At 38.3% G+C, this 21,469-nt stretch overlaps 3 protein-coding genes across 4 annotated transcripts; all 3 read right to left on the minus strand.

Moving 5' to 3' along the window:
* Window positions 1–806: 806 nt before the first annotated feature.
* On the minus strand, window positions 807–4,926 carry tuba5 (tubulin alpha 5). The gene is made up of 5 exons (XM_065247166.1): window positions 4,772–4,926; window positions 2,581–2,803; window positions 2,291–2,439; window positions 1,518–2,198; window positions 807–1,431 (listed from the first exon to the last, which is right to left on the minus strand). The coding sequence occupies exons 1-5, from the start codon at window positions 4,772–4,774 to the stop codon at window positions 1,138–1,140; spliced, it is 1,350 nt and encodes a 449-aa protein (XP_065103238.1). The 5' UTR covers window positions 4,775–4,926; the 3' UTR covers window positions 807–1,137.
* Window positions 4,927–5,582: 656 nt separating this feature from the next.
* Window positions 5,583–14,437, minus strand: LOC135729473 (kelch-like protein 12). 2 transcript variants are annotated; one of them, XM_065247164.2, is made up of 12 exons: window positions 14,246–14,437; window positions 13,290–13,528; window positions 12,494–12,647; window positions 10,559–10,776; window positions 8,955–9,104; window positions 8,718–8,832; window positions 8,485–8,591; window positions 7,957–8,152; window positions 7,504–7,662; window positions 7,219–7,317; window positions 6,668–6,854; window positions 5,583–6,534 (listed from the first exon to the last, which is right to left on the minus strand). In XM_065247164.2, the coding sequence occupies exons 2-12, from the start codon at window positions 13,470–13,472 to the stop codon at window positions 6,390–6,392; spliced, it is 1,713 nt and encodes a 570-aa protein (XP_065103236.1). In that variant the 5' UTR covers window positions 13,473–13,528; window positions 14,246–14,437; the 3' UTR covers window positions 5,583–6,389. The 2 variants fall into 2 exon arrangements, with proteins under 2 accessions (XP_065103236.1, XP_065103237.1); XM_065247165.2 differs by having other exon boundaries at window positions 5,588–6,516.
* A 546-nt stretch (window positions 14,438–14,983) lies between these two features.
* adipor1b (adiponectin receptor 1b) lies at window positions 14,984–19,238 on the minus strand. The gene is made up of 8 exons (XM_065247167.1): window positions 19,056–19,238; window positions 18,059–18,257; window positions 17,838–17,948; window positions 17,533–17,704; window positions 16,584–16,770; window positions 16,266–16,453; window positions 15,860–16,053; window positions 14,984–15,762 (listed from the first exon to the last, which is right to left on the minus strand). Exons 2-8 carry the CDS (start codon window positions 18,197–18,199, stop codon window positions 15,634–15,636), a joined length of 1,122 nt encoding a protein of 373 aa, XP_065103239.1. The 5' UTR covers window positions 18,200–18,257; window positions 19,056–19,238; the 3' UTR covers window positions 14,984–15,633.
* Between the last annotated feature and the right edge of the window lie 2,231 nt (window positions 19,239–21,469).

Consider the following 21,469-nt stretch of genomic DNA (forward strand, 5'->3'; position numbering starts at 1 on the left):
CTTCTGAAATTTAGCAGGCTGTTTCACAGACAAGGTTTGAATTAAACCAGTAGTAAATTGATTTTTTAGGTTTATTTTTACATTTAGGTAGCTTTTATAAAAGTGCATCAGAAAAAAACAATATACATCTTTAAACAAAACAACGGCAGTGATGTTTTATGCTACGGCAAGTTGTGACTACTTTGAAAATGCAAAATATATAAATGTGTTTGTTTTTTTAAATGTAGTCACATAAATATTACCAAAGTTATATTTGTGTTATCCCAGATTTGGCAGAAAAATATTAATGTAACACCAGACATTTGAAATGGTATTGTGTATTTTTTCCAGTCTATGGTGTAAAAATAATTACAGCAATGCATTAAATAATTTTGCGGTCATAAAGACTAAGTGGCTTCATAGGTTTAGGATACTTAGGAAAACATCTAACTCCAATTTAGACTTCCTTGCTCCAAGCCACTTTACGCATCATGATGAACCATAAACAGGACAGCATAGAATTACTCCCCCCCCCCCAGAAAATCCTAGCATTATTAAACTCACATTTACCACCTCTAAATGCTTGTTAACCAAATTATTTTTGTTAATTCATCCATTTTGGTATTAAAACACATGTACCTCAAGACATAAGGTTTGGAAGGTTCCCATTGGCAGTTAGCCCCTGCTGGTAGATGCATAACCTACACAATTATGGTGCCTAAAACATCTTTCCTTATGTCAAATTTTACAAGCACAGTACATCTCATTTAATTTCATCCTTTGGATATGAATTGGAAAGCTCCCTTCAGTTAAATAATACAAACAGACACATTTGACAATTTATTCTGAAACTCCATTCGTCAATTACAGCAGGTGTGCGTGACAAAAACAGCTTACAAAACAAATTACATTCACAGACAGAAGAGCCTTATGTATGACAGAAGAGGTAAAGAAAAAGAATGAAACATAACACTTATATCACAAACATAAGGACAATAATGTGGCAGCTTGGTACTGAAGAGGTAACTACTTATAAGTGCTGATCTAGAACCAGTTTTCTCCAACCTAAAACTACCCATTCTACAGAACTAGTGGAAAGTGCTTACAATCGGCCTTAGATCAGCAGCCTAGAGCAGCATTTATTTGCCCCTGGTGGATTTAATACTCCTCTCCCTCCTCTTCATCCTCCACAGAATCTGCGCCAACCTCCTCATAATCTTTCTCCAAGGCAGCAAGATCCTCTCTGGCCTCGGAGAACTCTCCCTCTTCCATACCCTCTCCAACATACCAATGTACGAAGGCACGCTTGGCGTACATCAGATCAAACTTGTGGTCCAGACGGGCCCAGGCCTCAGCAATAGCTGTGGTGTTGCTCAGCATACACACAGCTCTCTGTACCTTAGCCAAGTCTCCACCAGGCACCGCCGTAGGTGGCTGATAATTGATGCCAACCTGTTAGAAAGACACACTGTTAATACCTTCAACTTAACTACATTTAACAAAATGACTTCTTATTTCCAACAAACAATTTTTCCCACCTTGAATCCAGTTGGGCACCAGTCCACAAACTGGATAGACCGTTTTGTCTTAATGTTGGCAATGGCAGCATTCACATCTTTGGGTACGACATCACCACGATACAGCATACAGCAGGCCATGTACTTCCCATGTCTGGGGTCGCACTTGACCATCTGATTGGATGGCTCAAAGCAGGCACTGGTTATCTCAGAGACAGACAGTTGCTCATGGTAGGCCTTTTCAGCAGAGATGATGGGCGAGTATGTGACAAGAGGGAAGTGAATTCTAGGATATGGCACCAAATTGGTTTGAAACTCCGTCAGGTCAACATTTAGGGCTCCATCGAATCGCAGAGAAGCTGTGATGGAGGACACGATCTGACCGATGAGACGGTTCAGATTGGTGTAGGAGGGACGCTCAATGTCGAGGTTTCGGCGGCAGATATCGTAGATGGCCTCATTATCTACCATGAAGGCGCAGTCAGAGTGTTCCAGGGTGGTGTGTGTGGTAAGGATGGAGTTATATGGCTCTACCACAGCTGTTGAGACCTGAGGAGCTGGATAGATGGCAAACTCAAGTTTGGACTTCTTTCCGTAGTCAACAGAGAGACGCTCCATCAACAGAGATGTGAAACCGGAACCCGTGCCTCCACCAAAACTGTGGAAAATTAGGAAACCCTGAAGACCTGTGCACTGGTCTGTCTAGATCAGGGGAAATACAAGAGTTAAAACTTTTTATAAAGACTACTACTAATATAACTTACATCAGTGAAAACACTGCAGAAAGTTCTTACCAGTTTGCGGACGCGTTCCAACACCACATCGATAATCTCCTTGCCAACAGTGTAGTGGCCCCGGGCATAGTTATTTGCAGCATCTTCCTTCCCAGAAATGAGTTGCTCTGGATGAAACAGCTGTTTGTAGGTCCCTGATCTTACCTCATCTGAAAAGTAAAACAGGCATTTGATTGTAAACCTATTGTATTGTACTGTATTTTTATGCAAGTAAATTGCCACGTGTGACCTTGTTTTATCAATGATTGACAGTTCTATTTTAGCCCCCTATAAGAACTCAAACCACTTACCGATGACGGAAGGCTCCAGATCTACAAAAACAGCTCGTGGCACATGCTTCCCAGCACCAGTCTCACTGAAAAAAGTGTTGAAGGAGTCATCCGCAACACCAACCGTCTTATCACTTGGCATATTGCCATCAGGCTGGATGCCGTGCTCCAGGCAATACAACTCCCAGCATGCATTGCCGATCTGTACTCCTGCTTGGCCCACGTGGACAGAGATGCACTCACGCTACACAAACACAGATAGAAAGACAGTTAGAAAATGGTGTAACACATGGGTTAATCCAGTGGTTTTCAAACTTTTTAAGCATGCGGGCCCCCTTGTGTACGGCGCATTCCTTCACACCCCAAAGAAAAATATGAAAAAAACTGTTCTAAAACTCATTTTAATTAAACAAAACCTTGCATCCCCCTGGCACCACCTTGCGGCCCCCAGTTTATAAACCACTGTGTATAATACATTGGTCATTTCTTTTTTTGCTATGGGGCGTTAGATTTCATTTCCACACAGTGCTTGGGACAAAGTAATCAAAAGTAAAGGTTACATTCTGACAAGGTTTAAAATTAGACAAAAAGTAAAGCTTTGATTTGGTTTGTGAAGTACCACGATTTCCCAAATAGCCCTAATTGGAGTTTGACTGCTTTATTATAAAGTTGAACTTGAAACTATAATTATGGTGCAATCACAAACTGAAGATAAAAGGTCACACTCAAGTGTACTAGGAACCACCCAAACCTGTAAAACACATACACTGGATACCTGCAATCAGTGAGTGGGTGAGTGTATCATTTTACAGCTTAATGAGAAGATAAATATAAGCTAATATAGAGTAATCGTTCTTGAACCTACTGTGGTGGAAAAGAAGTAAAGGTTTTTAGTTTTGTAACGAAGCATACAGACACTATAAAGAAAGCCTACTTGAAGTTAAGGAGACTTTAAACTCACCTGGACAGGGCTTAAGTTTAGTCCAAGATTAAATTGCTTGTATGAGCTGCCTTAGCTGAAAACAGCTTGCACGTGCATTATTTCAAATATCAGTGCCATATTGTTCGTTTTTAAGATGTACACCAGTAATATTTTGTAAGGGATGTCCGGGAAACTTCCCCTTAATGATTTGCATCATGTTTTTCGTCCAGAGAAGCACTTTTAAAACCAAGGGGGAGGGGTCTATTAGGGGTCCTTTCTTTCTGTCAAAAAAATACCATGCCAGCTTCTAAGGCTATATTCATGGTGAGAATGTCTTATTATATAAAGTAAGACTAGAAAAGAGGTTTAATATTAATTTCAACAAATTTTTTTAGAATTATTTACGTGATTAACGTGATAAAACTTTTCAAAAGAATCAACAGAATGAAAAAGTAATAGAATCTTCTATACAAGCATTAAAATAAGGTAACAACTAAAACCCAAGATTATTCTTGGTTATTCTTGTAGCAAATAACCAACCATGGAAAGCTCTCCAATAATTTATTGGGTTTTATTATAAGTTTGGGGAATTTAAATGTTGTTCTGGATAGTGGGGGACTTAAAGTCAAGTGATGCAATCCAATGTCTTTTAAGAAAACAAGTTTTCATTAAAATTGAGTAGTTGTAAAATAGGCGGTCTCTTGTTCATCACGCTTTATCGCAAAATGGGCGACAGGAAGGAGGCAGTAACATGAACTCTGGTACAATAGCGGAAGAGAATATATATATAAAACTTTCTCAGCCGTCAACATCAAAACAACGACATAAATAAAATATATAACTGTCCGTTAATAAAACGATCACTGTGACATCAGCCCACTCCCCATCCCCCATCCTCGCGCATTCACCGGACCCCGCGCGTGGGGCCTCCGCTGCGGTATTTCACCAATTTCTTCCTCGCTGCATCCGATCACATTACACACCAATGTAATAACGTCGCACTCATTTTATGATTTGTATACAAAGTCCGCCTTTATTACAAGTCACACTTTCTTCAAGACACATTTCACAAAAATAAAAGATGCGCAAGAAATGCGTAAGAAGTAACAGTTAAAAAAAAAAAAAACATAAAAATTGGTTACATTTATTCCATAAAAAGTTACTTTATAGAGATTAATTCAACTACCTTACCCTTTTAAAAACCATCGTGTGTTTGAAGGGTCACGTTTGACTTTATTAGAAGTTAGCAAATAAAAAACGACAAATCTACATTGGGCTAGACCCACTTACCATTTTGACTTGATCTTCGTGGATTTAGAAAAAAGTGCAAAATTTTCAGGTGAAAAACCACCAAAAACCGTTGAGCTCCGTTGAGTGTAGACGCGTAACGTGTCTCCGCCAACACAGCAATGTAAAGAGGCTAAAGGTACGCGCTTTGATAGTTATACCCGCCTTCACGCTATTGGCCAGCGGCGAGATTTAGACCCTCCTCGCCCTACTATTGGTGGATCCGAACACTCGCCTTCAGATTTAAAAATGTTGCAAAACTTCTAACCGCTCTCATGAGCTAAAATGTCTCCGCCTTTCCTAGCAAGGAAATAGGTTAAAGGGAAACAAGAGGGATGGGAGGGGGGTCCCTGGACTCCCTGGACAAGTTCAAATTTCGTCTGAGGTGTTTCAGGTATTTCTTTTGTTCAACACCTTTTCTTCAAAAATATTCTTGCACCTCAGTTTTTCTAACGAAAATACAAATGAAACCAATAATCTATTAGTTGGGGAATATTTTGAGGTGAGCTCTGGTATAAACAAATAGCAAATAAGTATTTTTGATCATTTTGAAGTACCATGACACATGAGGATATGTTGCATCATACATCAGTTTACCACAGTATCAGCCTCACCTCATGCTTGATCCCCTATGGAGGTGGTCAAGAAGAATTTAACCATCAAAAATAACTGCAAAAATGCTGTTTTTAACCACAGAAGGGTATTAATATTCCTAGCCATTTTTCTAAAGGAAATATTATGTCACAGTGTATTACTAGTAATATAAAAAAGTAACAATTAGTCAATGTCAAGCATTAAAATAAGCTAAATATTGATTTGTGGGTTCTTCGATCTACACAGAAAAGGTTTGATGTGAGAGACTTTTGAGGTCAGTTTTGTTACATGATAAACAGACATCTCCTTTATTGTCTTTATCATAGAGTCACACCAATAAAACAACATATCACATCAATAATGTACTGCAGAACATCATTCACCATGCAAATTATCCTTCATTCACATTAATGTGCCAATATCCCAGTATTTAACAAGCAAAAATAAGCTCAGTTTTGTACTGAGAGCACAGCTAAATTCACTCATTCATTCATATTCACACCTTTTTAAACATATAAAACACCAGCACACTGGCATTGTGGCATCTTTATGATGGCTCTGTACATGATAATGAAACATTTCCTGGTGTGTCAGGCACATTGATAAAGAGTTTGAGTCCATGGGTGCAGCCCCAGCGACCAGAGACTGAGAATTGTCAGAGATAATGTCAGAACGGATATTAAAGATAATAAAAGAAATCACATGAAGCACCTGTGAGATCTTGATGATTCCGGTCATATTTTCTCCTTTAGTCAGTCTTCATGTAGAAAGGATTTAGTCACATGGACACTAAGGCATACACGCGTCTCTTCTTTGTGAGTAGATTATTATATTGCACTTTATAGGACCCAGCTGTCAGCATCATCAAGTTTTGGGGAGAAAAGAATGACTGATCTCAGATGGCAAAAGAATTGGAGTCAAAAAAAGGGGGGAGTCTTAAAAAGGCTGCCGATGGGTCCTAATGCTTCGCTGAGCAGCATTTCAGCATCCAGATTACAAGCGTCTCTATTTCAGACTCCAATCTTTCTCATTTTTCTCTAAGCACACACACGCCCGCATCACAACGCTGTGTAGCCATGGAAGTCACCACCTCCCAGCTGTCGATCACGGGGTCGTAACATTCAATGCTGCTGAGCAGGGAGTTACCATCATATCTGGACAGAGAAATGACACTGGATAGAAATCATCACGTTACATTGGAAAATTCATTTATTTTCTTGTATAAAGTATTAAATAAATAGAAGATCATGCTACAAGCAATCTAATAAACTAACACAGGCTCAAAAGTGGAGAGTTATATCTCACCCTGCTATGGCATAAAGGCGACCTCTCAGGACAGTGGCTCCCACATAGCAGCGTGGTGTCGTCATATTGGCCACAGTGGCCCAATAGTCTGTGCGGATATTATAGACTTCTACAGAAGACAGGTGGGCCGTTCCATCAAACCCTCCGACGACATAAATGTGATCATTCAGAAGAGCCACGCCTGCACCTGCAGAAAACAAATGAAACCTGTTGGACTCATAAGATGATGCTGGCTTCCCAAATATTATTTTAGGCCTCAAGTTATCTTAAAGGGTAAGTTTACCCAAAAATGAAAATTCTGTCATCTTTACCAATGAACTCATGAATTTTGGAAACATTTCTTTGTTCTGAAAAACACAAAGGAAGATATTTTGAGAAATGTTTGTAACCAAACAGGATCAGAGGCCCCATTGACTTCCATAGTATTCACCTACTATGGAAGTCAATAGGGCCTCTGATCCGTTTGGTTAAACACATTCCTCAAAATATCTTCCAAAAGAACTATCCCTTCAATATCTTCAGAAACAGGGATGATATATTAAAACAAATACCTGAGCGCTTGTTTGCCATGGGAGTGACACTGGTCCAGTGCCCCGTATGAGGGTCATACCGCTCTACAGAATTCAAAATGTTCAGACCATCGTATCCTCCTGCATCCACAATAACAAAAAGTCACCACACAACTAAGGAACTGCATGTCTTCATAAGCTGAATAAATTCTGGTTTCTGGTTGCTCGGCACAAATAGAACAGAACAAATGTCTAGTTGTCATTTCAAAATATTGTATCATTCTGCTATTCGAATCTCATTAAACATTTGAATCTCTTGAATTTTACCTAAACAGTAGATAAGTCCACTGGCTACCACAAGTCCAGCTCCTTCCCTGGCAGTCTGCATATCTCCCAGCATGCTCCACTGGTCAATATTTGGGTCATAACGTTCCATGCTTGTGTGACGTCGGCTACCATCGAATCCACCCGCCACATAGATCATGTCTGCCATATTTGAAAAATAACAACTTTATGATTGACAGAAAAGGGCGGTTTGTCACCTGACTCGTAAAAGAGGAGCACTTCAGGCGATGTAGCTTATTTGATGAATCTACATATTTCAGACTCACTGAACCCGTTTGGTTGGCAGATTCATTTTCAGTTTATGATGTAAACTGTACTGTTCTATTTAATGTTCACAGTTACAAGTCTCTCACAGTCTTAACAAACACTGCCCACTCATTAGAACGTGTTAGCATAATGATCAACATAAAGTACAGTCAAAATACAAAAATGTACCTCCAAGGGTCGTAGCTCCTGCAAGTCCTCGTCGCACATTCATTGTAGCGACAGAGTACCAGACTCCATCTTCATCTGCTGTGTAGTCCAAACACTCAACTGAACTCAGCCGTGATCGGCCATCGTACCCGCCAATAACGTAAACACGATCATTGAGAGCGACAGTGGCAACGTAGCGTCGCTTCCGTGCAATATTCTAGAATATAAAAATGCCTTGTTGATGTGAAGAGGACGTTTAAAGGCGGGGTGCATGATTTTTGAAAAACACTTTGGAAAAGGGAGTCAGGATGAGTACCAAAACACACTTGTAGCCATTCAGCAGAAAGGGGCATGTCTACTAACTGACATCGTTGTCTGGGTTGTGCATGTGTGGGGCGGGTCTATCAAAAGAAGGTCCAGATTCTATTGGGGTAGGGGTGTGTTTGTTTACGTAATTTCAAATGTGAACATTGGCTTTCAGAGATCGTGCACCCCGCCTTTAAATTACGTAAGTGTAACTATTGACATTTAAGAAATGTAAAAACTCACAGGAAGAAAGCTCCATTCTCGAGTTTTGGGATCGTACTTCTCTACAACATCAATGGGTGACTGTTGGCTGCCGAATCCTCCAATGACCAAAAGGACCTCTTTGGCACCTAAAAAGTCAGAAAGTGGTTTTATAAGGTTTCACAACAACATCATGAACATATATTATAATCTGAATCAAATCTCTATATAAGAATTTTAGGTCTAAATGCTAAAAACACACAGAGGCATCAGACCGAGTCTTGCTTGGGTTCGGGGACTCTGCATCTCGCTGCGCAACTCCGGCCGAAGGTGAAACTTCTTTGCTTCATCCACCAAATCTCTACATGGTAAACTGCAGCGTATCAATGGCTGAAACACACACAAACACACCGTTCAATACGATGTGTAGATGGCATTCATCCAATATCACAGAGCAGGAAACATTGCTGTGCGCTAGTACAGGCAGTGTTTATTGACTGACAACATCTGACCTCCATGTCAATGACATCTGTGATGTATCGAGGCGTGAGGAGCGGCATGCGAACATACTCCAGCAGATCGGATAGGTACAGCTCTCTCTCCTTTCGGTTGTGCTTTACCCAATTTAAAACTGCTTCGAATACTGGCTCCTCGGAGTCAACCTATAAAATAAATTACCTATTCAAACACAAAGTACAAAGTCTAATCTTCCAGCATGAATTTCATGCAGTTTGCTACTTTTAACGTTTTATGGTTTGAACATGGTCTTCAACTTCTGCATGTAACCATGTGCTTCAACGATAATAATTACACCTCCAGAACAAATGGGCCGTGCTGAGAGACAGGAACTTAAAGCAAATGTTTCAGTTTGAAGAAGTCTATGTGCGCAAACAAGACATAAAGGGTCTTACAGGCCCACACTTGCAGTTTTATGTGCCTTTATTAAAGGTTTTGGCTGTAAAAAGACCATCAATAACAAAAAAGAGACTATTTCAAACTTCCAATGTGCAGGTTTTACCGTATATTACTGGAAAGCTAAACAACATGTGCTGCATTCAAACAGTAATCTCCAACCAGGGTCAAAGAGATATGAAAGATCAGGGGCCGTTCAAATGTTGTCTTTTGCATGCATAAGTTTGTTATTTTAAATGTAGAAGTGCGGTAAGATGATTGCATCTGCAATTATGCGTCACATTTTTATTAGCTAGTGTAGAACATTTCAGATCTAAACACTGGATGTTATAGTTATGTTTCAGATGACTTTTTTATTTATTGCTTTTTCGTTGTCTCTGTTTTTGAACAAAGATATTGCTGGCTCGTTGGCATTAATTTCCTCTCCATAGGACTCATTCACATCAGAGTTGCGGGTTATAGCTATGAAACCAATTCCAGTAGAATTTATTCTTTCAAATTGTGTGTATTTATCAGAAAAACATGAAAAAAACAGCTCAAAATATAGCTGCAAGCAGCGATGGGGGGACCTGACAAATTTTTTTTTCGCTATACGGTGCTTCCCAGAAAACGATGCCCGGTGGGCAAGGGCATCAAGTGTGTAAAAATCGGTGGAATATGTATCCTTCCTGACCCGTTTGGGAATTGCAGGTACAAGAAACGCCACATTTTAGATGAACGGGGGCACTAGTGAGCCTTTTAAGAGACACGTCTTTGTCTGACCTTTTTGTCCACACTTAACAGCCAACAAATGTGATGTATGTGTCAAATTTCAAATTAATCTAAGCACGCTAAAAGCCTAAAATATGCCTGAAATAAAATTAAACTTTGACACAATGCCATGGCAAAAGTGTTCGAAATGTAAAAAATCTGTTCGCAATTTAGCATCTGTAATGTCTCGGCGTCAAGTGGCTATTATTTTGACTCAAAAGAAAAAGCAATGCATGAAGATGCATTACTGAATCTATGGAGAGTGCGGCTCATGGTTTCCTGGCAGATGCTAAAGGAGCGAAAGTGGAGAGAAAAGCATTTCGGACGCATTTTTTGTACGGTTTTAAACAAAAAATGTGAATGGCCTCTAATACATCTGATCTAATCATCAGTGTTTTACCTAAACTTTACTATTCAAGCCTAGATATGCATATATGATTTTACGCAATCTCACCTGGATCTCGTCACATTTGATGAGTTTCTCCACTTCGCTTTGACTGAGCAGCATGAACTCTTCCTGTTGGACTACTTCAGCAAAGTGCTTCTGTGAAAAGAGCTCTGCCGCCTGCATCAAGTCCAGGCAGTTGTGGGTTTCTGCAAAGTCTCTGATTCCCAAACAATTTGAAGGATCCAGCTGACTGTTTAGAAAATCACAGCATGCTCTCTTCACACCTATGGAGGACAAATAAACACACATAATGCCAGATCAGTTAAGTGTTGCTGTACAATAAATAACCCAACTGCAAAAGACAAATTAACAAACTGTATTGTAACATATTTTAAACTCATCCTTTTGGCTTTAAACTTCCTCCTGCTTTAAAATATATCGCTACATTACAATGCTACCACCATTCTTGACAACAAAGATGTTGTTTTGCAATTGTATTGATATCAGCTCAGTTTTATTTAATTATATATTAGTGCTTTTTAAGGCCAAAGAGCTCAACTTCCAAAAGATTTAGAGTTTTGTGCCACTGGCAAAAAGTAGTCATGATTTAATGGCTAGCTTTGAAGTGTTAAATGTGCTTTAAAGATATTTTTGACATCTGGGCATCTTCTGCCATAAGGGTTTCACAACTCTTTTAGTATTTGTGTTTATTTCTAGTACAAGGTTGAATCGCTGCAAAACTGTGTCGCTCTGTTCTGCTGGATTTGGCATGGCTAGGTTCCTTTTTGCACCCAGGTGCTAACCCAGAATATGGTGAATTTGTAATGTTGAAGGGTTTATTCGGCCAATCAGAAAGCATTTGCACATATGCTGGATGTATGAACAAATGTCACGTTAAAAAACAAGTAATCCAAACTGTTATGCATTATTCTAAGATATGTAATTTTTTTAAGTTTTTAGAAAATTTAGTTGGTTTGTTATAGCGGAGTACAATGACATGACTGATAAAGAAAAAAATCTGTAGCACTTTATAATAAGGTTCAATTTATTAACAATAGTAAATTAATTAGATATCAGAAGATGTGGTTTATTTATAAATGAACAGCATTAAAAAGGAAACTATTATTTATTCATTCAACGTAATTAATTTGTAGAAATGAAAAACAAACAGATATAGTTAGAGCATTTGTTAATCCAATAAAATAACAACCTACAATTAATAGATCCTTTTTATATCACAGTAAATTCAGTCATCAGAGCAAAATACTGTAGATTCTTTTTTACGTTTTATCCTCTGTAACTGGGTTCCAATAGCAAGCTTATATCTTGCCCCTATAATTATTACCCCTTATTTCATGGAGGTTTGTGTTTGTGTTGACATCTTGTTCAAATTGAGTTTTAGAGCCCTTATCAAAAGCTCTTATCCTGCTCTTTAAAGTGCATTCCCTCATAACTTAAACACATAGCAGGTTTTTATTCATTATCAAAGATTTACTGATCAGTATATAATAAGAATTTACAACATGTGGTGGATAACAGCCACAAAGATGCTGCGTGAATGCTGTGGAAAGATGTTTGTCTGAATACAAGAAATATGCAAGAAATAACTGTGGATGGGCCATTTAATTATTCTAAAAAAATACACACCACCAAGGTGGTAATTTGTGCCGTTACACGATGGGTGTGCAATATTTTGAAATAATTTAAAGGACTGAAGTCAATTATTACACTTATACCACTGTTACCACAGACATTGCTCTGGTGCTTACTTTAAGACATTTGACCAATTAGGTGTGTGTTTATTGAAAAATAATGCCTATCCATGGAACATGTCTCAACCAATAAGAATAAAGCATTCAACAGCCCTCTGGTACAAATATAACGGCAATAACAAAAACAGAATATTAATGCAAGGGTACTGTTCATAATACTATTATTTTTTCCATCATGCAACTTTTAGACATTAATGTTCATATACTGCAACCAATGCTGTTTCTATACCTTTAAGTTGCAGTAGACAGGCAGCGGGCAACAGCTCCTGCACATTTTCCACAGTAACCAGCACTGTCTCAGTGTAAACAAAATCCAGCAGGATCTCCATGGTGGATGCAGTCAGGCCTTGAATGTCCACAAACGACTTCCCTTTTTCAGAAAGCTGAACAGGAGATGACAAATAATTTAATTTAATAATATTTATAGCTATGTATAAGACTGCTATGGATTCAAGACCTTCTGCTGTCAGTCTGAAGGTCAGGCTATGACATGTGAGCCTTCCCTTAATACCAACACCTGCAGCCTACAAGTGTACAAGACTGTCTAGATATAAAGTCTGGAAAAAAGCCAACGCCTAGTACTCGTGTAGGTTTGTTGGTTTTTGGCTAAGCGTATCCTATCATTCCATCACGGGTATTTATTTGGAACAGGCCCACTTGATCATTTAAGATCATTTACATAGCTTTGTCATACACTGGAAAAAACAGATCAGCTACGCCACCTACAGCGAAGGAGTAGAAATGCTAGTAAGTAGTACAAAGTTGCCAGAGTGATTTTTGCCACTGTAAGTAATAATGGGTATATAAAAAAAGGACAGGGAAGGAGGACAAAGGGGAAATAAGATCCGGTGTTTTGTGTCAATCAAACCAGCAGATTTTTGAAGCATCTGCAAAAACTGTCTACAGCTGAGTTTTCTTTGTAAAACTTTTTGAATGAGGGTGGTTTGCTCACATGCATGAATTATGAACAGATTGTTGCCTGACAATACCATGCGATCAATGTGCATATAAAGGTTGTTAATTACCTCACTCGTGAACATGGCACAGAAGTAATCACTGCAGGCAGCCAGTACGATTCGGTGGGCTGGAAAATCTGTGCTCTCCACCCTTAGAGTGATGTCACATAGTGTGTTGCTCTTTCGTAGGGCATTCATGGCGTTCAAGATGGATTTAGCATGCGAATTGGTCATGATGTCCTTGGGTGCCATGACAACAGGGGATGGGGCTGAGTGACAAAACCTCAGGCACTGCAGGATGATGGTTTCTGTAGGACACAACCAATCGGTTGACACTTGTCTATACAGATTCTTATGAGATTATAAAGCATTTTTATTAGTTAAACTATTAGATCCAATATAATTAGAAATCTATATCTGTTTTACACACATTACTGGCAGCCTGGGACGCTTTTTCTCTATATAATACACATCTATATAGGGATGATAACTGATGTTTGATGCATCTAGAAAACTTCTGAATTTCTTAAAGATGCCTTTTAGACACATTATACGAGAACAAATTAACATAATTAAAATCAAAAGTAAGAGAAAGAGAAAAATCAATAATTTCCCTCGTGAACAGTGGCATATAATAGTTTGATCATATTAAATGATGGCAAAAACTTTGATTTTGGGGTGAACTTGCACTACCCTTAATAATAATGCAAGGCTTTATAATAACTTTAAAAGCTAAATCACAAGAAGAACCTAATTATATGATAATACAACAGTAGAATAAACAAATTAAATGGTTTAAAGAATAACACCTTTGCTATACTAGTGTTATGCAATGACAGGACGAGGGCATTCTGTTGCTAGTAATAAAGAATAATTTCTACACAATTTCTTTTAGTATTTTGTTTATTTGATTTCTTTAAAAAGCGATTGTGTAAGTTAGGTGAAAGATAAAATATCATGTGTGTTTGATTTAGCGGCTACATGCTAAAGCTAACTAAATCGGAACACCTGTAATTGTAACCTACCTCACAGCGTACAGCTGATCCTCAGCACAGCAGAAATGTCCCACGGTAGTTTATTTATTCATCTGCTGACAGCCCAAGCATGGAGACCCTCACTGGTGTGAATGAATTAATTTAACTCCAGCAGTGAAAAAACAAGACCTGAGCGCTCACGTGTGCGCGCATCCCAAGCAAAACATTGGGACGTCACTAAAGTGCGCGCGCGCACTGTTCACATCGTGACACAAGACTCTTTCGACTTCATACGGCGCCACATGAACCGACAGGTTTATGACGTCAAAGTACAGCGAGAGCGGTAGAGAAATATTCGGAGAAGTTTAATTTTGACTCGATCTCGCGGTACTTTGACGTCATCCTACTGTCATTGTTGCGGGGCTACATGATATCAAACACACCTATTGTTTTGTGACTGTAATCATTGATTTAGCTATGAAGCTGGTGCTAACTTTTGTAAAAGATACTTTTATATAAAAAAGTATTTTGCATTATATTTTATATAGCAATAAAATAATGAATAAAAGTAGATAAAGTAGCTTAATTGGTAAAGGTTTGTGTTAGCAGTGCAAAGGTCATGGGTTCGATACCAAACACTTTGATTAAAATATAAATACATTGTAAGTATCTTTTTGGCTTTGGTTTTGTTTAACCTTATTGATTATTCAAAAATGTACCTTCTTAAATAAGTATAAATAATCCAGATGTCTTACATGAAAGAAAAGGACAACAAATCACAAAGATGACTAACATTAGAAACCAATTATCGTGGTGTCATCTTTATTCTGCTGTTTGTAAATAGATAGTCTTTTATGAACACCCAAAACACTGCAAGTAGTCTGGACTAAGACCTTGATTCAGGTAAGGTAACATCCAAAGAGAATCCCAGCTAGTTACCTGCTGTAGTTATGAGTCGTTTTAGGTCAAAAGTCAAGAAATTATAACAAAATAATGCGATGAAAACTGACACCGAAACATGTTTGTGTGCGTTTCTCTTAAATCAATGATTTGATTTACAAGGTACAACACTGACCAGCAATTAAAATCTTACATGTAAAACCACCCTGTAGATTACATAAACTAATGAGTCAGAAAATCATATACTGTAGGAGGTAGTGTCTCTCAACACTTACAATGTTGCATCATGACATTTTGATTATTCCAGTGATTCACAATATGCACTACAGAACAATCTAAACAAAAGACTGCATCATCTATTAAGAATTACCAATATTTCAACAAATAAACATTTCTTATTCCAAAATAAGTTAAAATCCTGCAGAGTTAATACAAATCTTCAAATCAGTATTGTGTTGGATCAAAGCGTGTTGTAAAGTGCGCAGGCACTGGCCACAGTTCACATGGTTTGTGATAAATAATGTAGAGATTAGCTTATTTTAAAGCAGCGTGTCATCTGTGCATCCCCCTTCCAAACCATAGCGAAACTCCTGCAGGTTTGAGACTCCATAAAAATGGACAAATGCTGCACCGACAACCAACACGTGGAATATCTGATGTGACTGAAACTGAGAAAGAGAAACCGTTTCATTACTCGTTTTGCTATATTACAAAATGAATAATTGGAATTCCATAATAAATCAATCACACAATCAAGAGTCTTACCCAGATATCACACTTTCCAGGGAAATAGCGTTCAGGTACCCGTGCTGCATAAAGTGTTGCTCCACTGATGTACATGGCACCCATCAGATAGAACCAGCCCATCTGACCTTCTGTTGTTGCCTTTACAAAACCCTCTGCTATACTAAAGTGCACTGCGGGAATGATCCCACTCAAGCCAAGGGCCAGAAACACACCTATACACAGACATACATGATTTCAAAAGGTCAATGTTATGTTGTTTAAACAACCCCTTGCCGGTACATTCTGCAAAAAGCATCTTTACTGATATCCATTTAGACTTATATATCAAATTCTGAACAAAATCAATCAATATTTGCAGGCAATTATAAATAATGCAAATGGTAGTTTCAAGTGGCATATCTTCAAATATGACCTTGAGTCTTACCTGCACGTGTGGACCGGTGGCGAGGGGTGGCGAAGCGGTCCCACTGGGCAACAACAATTGCACATACACCCAGCACACACACGGCAGAGAGATAGATGAGCCGCGGCAGAGGAGAGCAGTAAAATGAGTAGTACAACCACGGAACGAACGAGCCCATTATCAACAAAGCAATACCAGAGTAATCCAATCTGGTGAAGAAAATGCATACAAAATGACATCTGAATGAGTCCTGATGCTTATAAATACACGCACGCATATTCGGTAAATGTAAACTCAATCTATGGGTCAACAATCAGTCTGTCAGGCTTTATCACTTACTTGGAAAATGTTCTGGAGACTTTTTCGGAGTGGCAGTAGACAGTGTGGAAAAGCCATGAGAAACACAAGCAGAGCACTGCGCCCAAGAAGAACATCCCAAACACAACCTTCTCTTGCACGGGAGCCATGAACGACATGCTTGGTCGAAGCAAAGTTAGTGTTCCCAAACACACAAAGAAAATTAGGCCTGCAAGGAAACATTTTTGCAATAGTTATATTTGGGTTGGCTTATCTGAAATACAGGTTTACTTTTGAAGTGATTGTCATACTCAAAATGTGATCTCTGCATTTAACCCATTTGTGAACACACACACACACACACACACAGACCAGTTGGTGCTGATATTTGAACCATCTACCTTTGGGTTACAAGCCTGACTCTCTAACCATTAGGCCAAGACCGCTCCTTAACTCAGATTAAAACTCAAAATAATGTGGCTATTTAACTAGTATGAACCTACTAAAGGCCAATGTATGTTCCATTTCTCATGCATATGCTTGGGTCTGTGTACAGTGTGCATGATGCATTTTTTCAGTGTGTACTGTACGCGAACCAACAGATTTTGAAACCCTGCATACATTGTACACGTAGGATGCGCATGCACCTACAGGAGAATATAGCCTTTTTTATCCACCTGGAGCTGTGTGGATTACTTTTGCGAAGGATGGATTCACATTCTTTGCACTTGAAAGAGCTAGACCCTATTTCATTCGTTATAAAGATTGGAAGAACTAAGACATTTTCAAAAATTATCTGAATATGTGTTCATATGAAAAAAGAATGGACTCGGATGGCTTGAGGGAGAGTAAATCATGGGGTAATTTTTATTTTTGGCCAAACTATTCCTTTAAATGAAATGTGTAATGCAATGTATTTTTATGCAGCTTATGTTGTTACAGCTGTGAGTTGAGCTCTAAAAGTGTTGCAGGACATGGCTGTAGTACAAACCTAGCAGGTGTGTCCAGATGTTTCCAGTCTCTGTGTGAATTCTGAAGATGCTTCGAAAACAAGCACGGAAGGAGGGCATGGGTGGGCGGTGTCCATGCAGCAGGTAATCATTGTCCTTTAGCCAATCTGGAAGGAGATGGAATGGGATAACTCTCCAGCGTCCTTCCCATATCTGGTAACATTAAGAGAGGTGTTCTACCATAAGAGTCTTTTTAATTCAGGAAAAGCCACAATGAACTATGACCATACTGCATTTTTGTAAAGTGTTGTCAATATAGGACTTCTGGGATAGTTGAAGAGGTCACCTTGTGCACAAACTCCTCCATCTTCTCCATGGCATGGTGCGCCTGCATGGGCAGTGTAACCACCAGCAAACCTTCTTCATCCTCATCTTCGTCGGGACACGCTGAGGCACCCTGTGAAATAGAATCATGGTTTTTGTCAGCTGTCCTATGAGGTGTCTGTATTAAGTGATGAAAAGTAACAAACTCTGCATCTTCTAGTCTCCATCTGTCTCTTTACTCACTTTTGACTCAGAATTTTCTGGACTCTTCAGCAGTGGCCCAAGTTCAGCAACCTCAACTTCCTCTATATTTCTTTCATCATCAGAGGTCGCCCACTCGGCATCACTGTTGGAGCCGCAGTCACCATGGTGAAACGTTGTCATGGGGAGATAAACCTAAAACTCCCCGGAGTTCCTACTGTCCCCACTGTACACTCTGAGCCTGGTGATACACATGCATTTAAGACATTATTACATTTCATTTGTAGAAAATATATAAATATCTTTATTTATAAATGACTTTAAATTTACTGCTCATGTATTGTAGTGCTATGAGCTATGAGATTAATGCTCTGTTATGTTGATATATTGTAATAATTGTGACCATTACTTAAAACTGACAATCAGGGGTTACAAGCAGATCATGAACTTTCCACTAGTAAATCTTAAGCAGTTCGTTACATATTAATACCCAGGTGTCATCATCTAACTTAACCAACATTTTACTGTGATTTAAATGGTGCGTCACTATCCATCTAAAACGAGTCCGTTAATGTCTACCATCTGCACCAACATGTTTCTTTGTCATATATTTATCTATTATTGTAAAATCTTTTTTTTTTTTTGTACTGTATACGATCAAGTGTAAGTAGGAAATGTTTTTGAACTCAAGAGATCTGGCAAGCTGCTTCAGTCATTGTGGTTTAGCTTAGCATGCACACAAGCTAACCAAAACAACCATTCAAAAAACGTTCATTCAAATTATCACTTTCAGCGATGTACAATCCCCTAACGTGGCTGTGTAATATATTTTACTGTTAGTTATACAGCTAAAATATGAATAATTACAGTACTAAATCAGGTTAGTTGTAACAGACGTTATTAGCTGGTATGCTAATATACTTCCTCGTTCGGTCATTTACATTATTTACAGGAATTACATGACCGCTATCAGCACAGCTAGCAGGCTAATATTATAGATCAGCGTTTATAATGTATTAGATCAGATGTTATACATTACCGTGTTAGGCTCTCAGGTAAACAGATAATGTGGTTTAAAGAGTTGCAACTCGACGGTCTGTCGCTATGAGTCTCATGAAACCTGTAGAACCAGAATATTTAGTTCATATCACAACCCAAATATTTAATCTTAAGGCTTAAAAAAGAGCCTAGCGACCATGGCCTCACACTTAGCCGACCATACAAAGACAAGCAGGGTCATAAAAACGTAGTTTTAACATGTGCATTAATGTACATTGCTGCATACATTGTAGTACGCTAATGCATATTTGAGTCAGGATAAAGTGTTTTAAAAGTTTTGATGATTGAACAACATTTCAATGACATTTTAATGATTTCTTTCCACAGTTTTTTTATATGCCCATTGAAAAATATGTCAGGTAGTGCAACCATGTCTATTTGCCAGATAAGATTCATTGCTTTGAATGTGTCATATGCTTGATTATTTAATAGTGGCTAAATTATATTCCTGAAAATAGTTTGAAAGTGTATACCACTTAAAATAAAACTAACATTTATTAAAACAAAATGATTAGCTAAATTATTAGCATATCAAAAATATTAAGCCTAATGTTTTGTATTTCTTATGGGCATTCATTAGCCTGGTTAGCCAGACCTACATCAAGATGTAAGGTCTGGCAACTCTTCACACAAACGGCTCAATGCAAGGGGCGGGATATAAGGTTGTCCCTCAAAATGCCTCTGCACGCAATAGGATAGCGCTATGACGGATCAGAGCAACGAAGAAGGTGACGTAGTTACCGTAACCAGTCGGCAAAACTCCAAACACATCTTTCTTGCTTAAAAAGGACTTCAGTAGGGTTTATTTGCTCTTCTCTCAAAGAAAAACATAAGTCTAAGTCCTCCAGAGTCGCGGCCAAAGCCGCTTCAAAAGATAGCTGACATGTTCGCCAGCAGCAGCAGCAGCCATTCTCTATTTTCAAGTAGGAACCGTTGCAGCTCTGTCGTCATCATGTTAAGCCCGCCCCACAGACGCTACACACGATGTGATTGGCCTGACCAAATTTTGGTTTTTGGACCGGTTAAGTGTATTGTGAGTGCCTAGACTAAACCCTGGCAGCAAATATATTTTGCGGCCGCTAGGGTGCGTCTAGATTTCTAGGCTAGGCATTCATAGCAGTTGCACCCTTTGACTTTTTGGTTGCAGCACCTGACCTCACCTCTGCAATGAACATTTATAGACTTCTACTTGAATGCAGATGCTGGTATAAGCCTGTAATATCACATTTGTAAATATACTTTTTAAATACAATTGTTTGATAAAATAGCATTTTTAGTATTACATTGCTTTTTTTTTTTGTTTTACACTATGTACCATCTGACAAAGTACCAGCCTAACCATTACAGTAAAGTAGCTATTTTTTCAGTATTTGAGCGAAATCTACAAATATTTTAAACCATAAAGACCACTTGGGTTCACTGAATGATTTGATCTCATGGTTACTGTTTATACTTGTTAACTTTTTAATAAAAGGCCCATGATTGCGGTTGTACTATAGACATTTGAGAACATCCAAATTGTTGGACAAAAGTTTTTTAAGCATCCCAACAACTACTAATATGTGTTAATAGGATTCGGCTTAGATTAGAACATAAAACAATGCCACAGTATCATATTTTGAATTCTTAATAATTTAAACACGGGTGTTAAACTTCTCATTTGTACAGACAGTTGCCCCACCTGCTATTTTACATGTTTGAGATACCAAAACAATAATTAAAATTTATTGTTAAAAAAAATACTGAAAATGTATTTAAACTAAATGTTTTTTAAAGTGACAGATGTCATAAATGTAGCAATTATTTTTATAGTAAATAATGCACCCGGACACAAAAGTATGGATGTCATTGAAAGATACCAGAGCAGACTGACCACAATTGAATGGACACAGTCAGTCATTGATCATTAAACAGATATGTGTTGAGGAAAGTGTGATAGGAAAATATTATGTGGACAGGAATATATTAAAGTACTGCAATATTTCTATCAACAGGAATACCTATACATGTGCAGTTTGTACAGACAAATTCAGGACATTCAGTAAAGGATATGTATTGGATGTGTACAGGAGTTTGGAAGATCTGCCAGTGCTGGTTGTAAATATGTACACGTGATACCTTATTTACCATAAGTTTGGTGGGTGTTTGGGTAGTGTGCAACATTGAGCATAGTTTTTGGAAACAGGAATAGAATTCCCAGGAAAATGGTTCTTGGGAAACTATATGGGAGTTTGTTGGAAATTAAACTTCAGTGTACTATCATTTCTGTTCTGAACTGGTAAACTGTTTTTTTTATTAGAAAGAAATCCAAGTTGGTTTAAGAGCAGGACTTTTTATAAATTCCCACACTAATTTATTACGCCTGTATCTTACGTCAGATATGTTGCCATAATG

This window comes from Paramisgurnus dabryanus, chromosome 11 (genome assembly GCF_030506205.2).
Source record: "Paramisgurnus dabryanus chromosome 11, PD_genome_1.1, whole genome shotgun sequence".
In the NCBI taxonomy this organism is placed as follows: Eukaryota; Metazoa; Chordata; class Actinopteri; order Cypriniformes; family Cobitidae; genus Paramisgurnus; species Paramisgurnus dabryanus.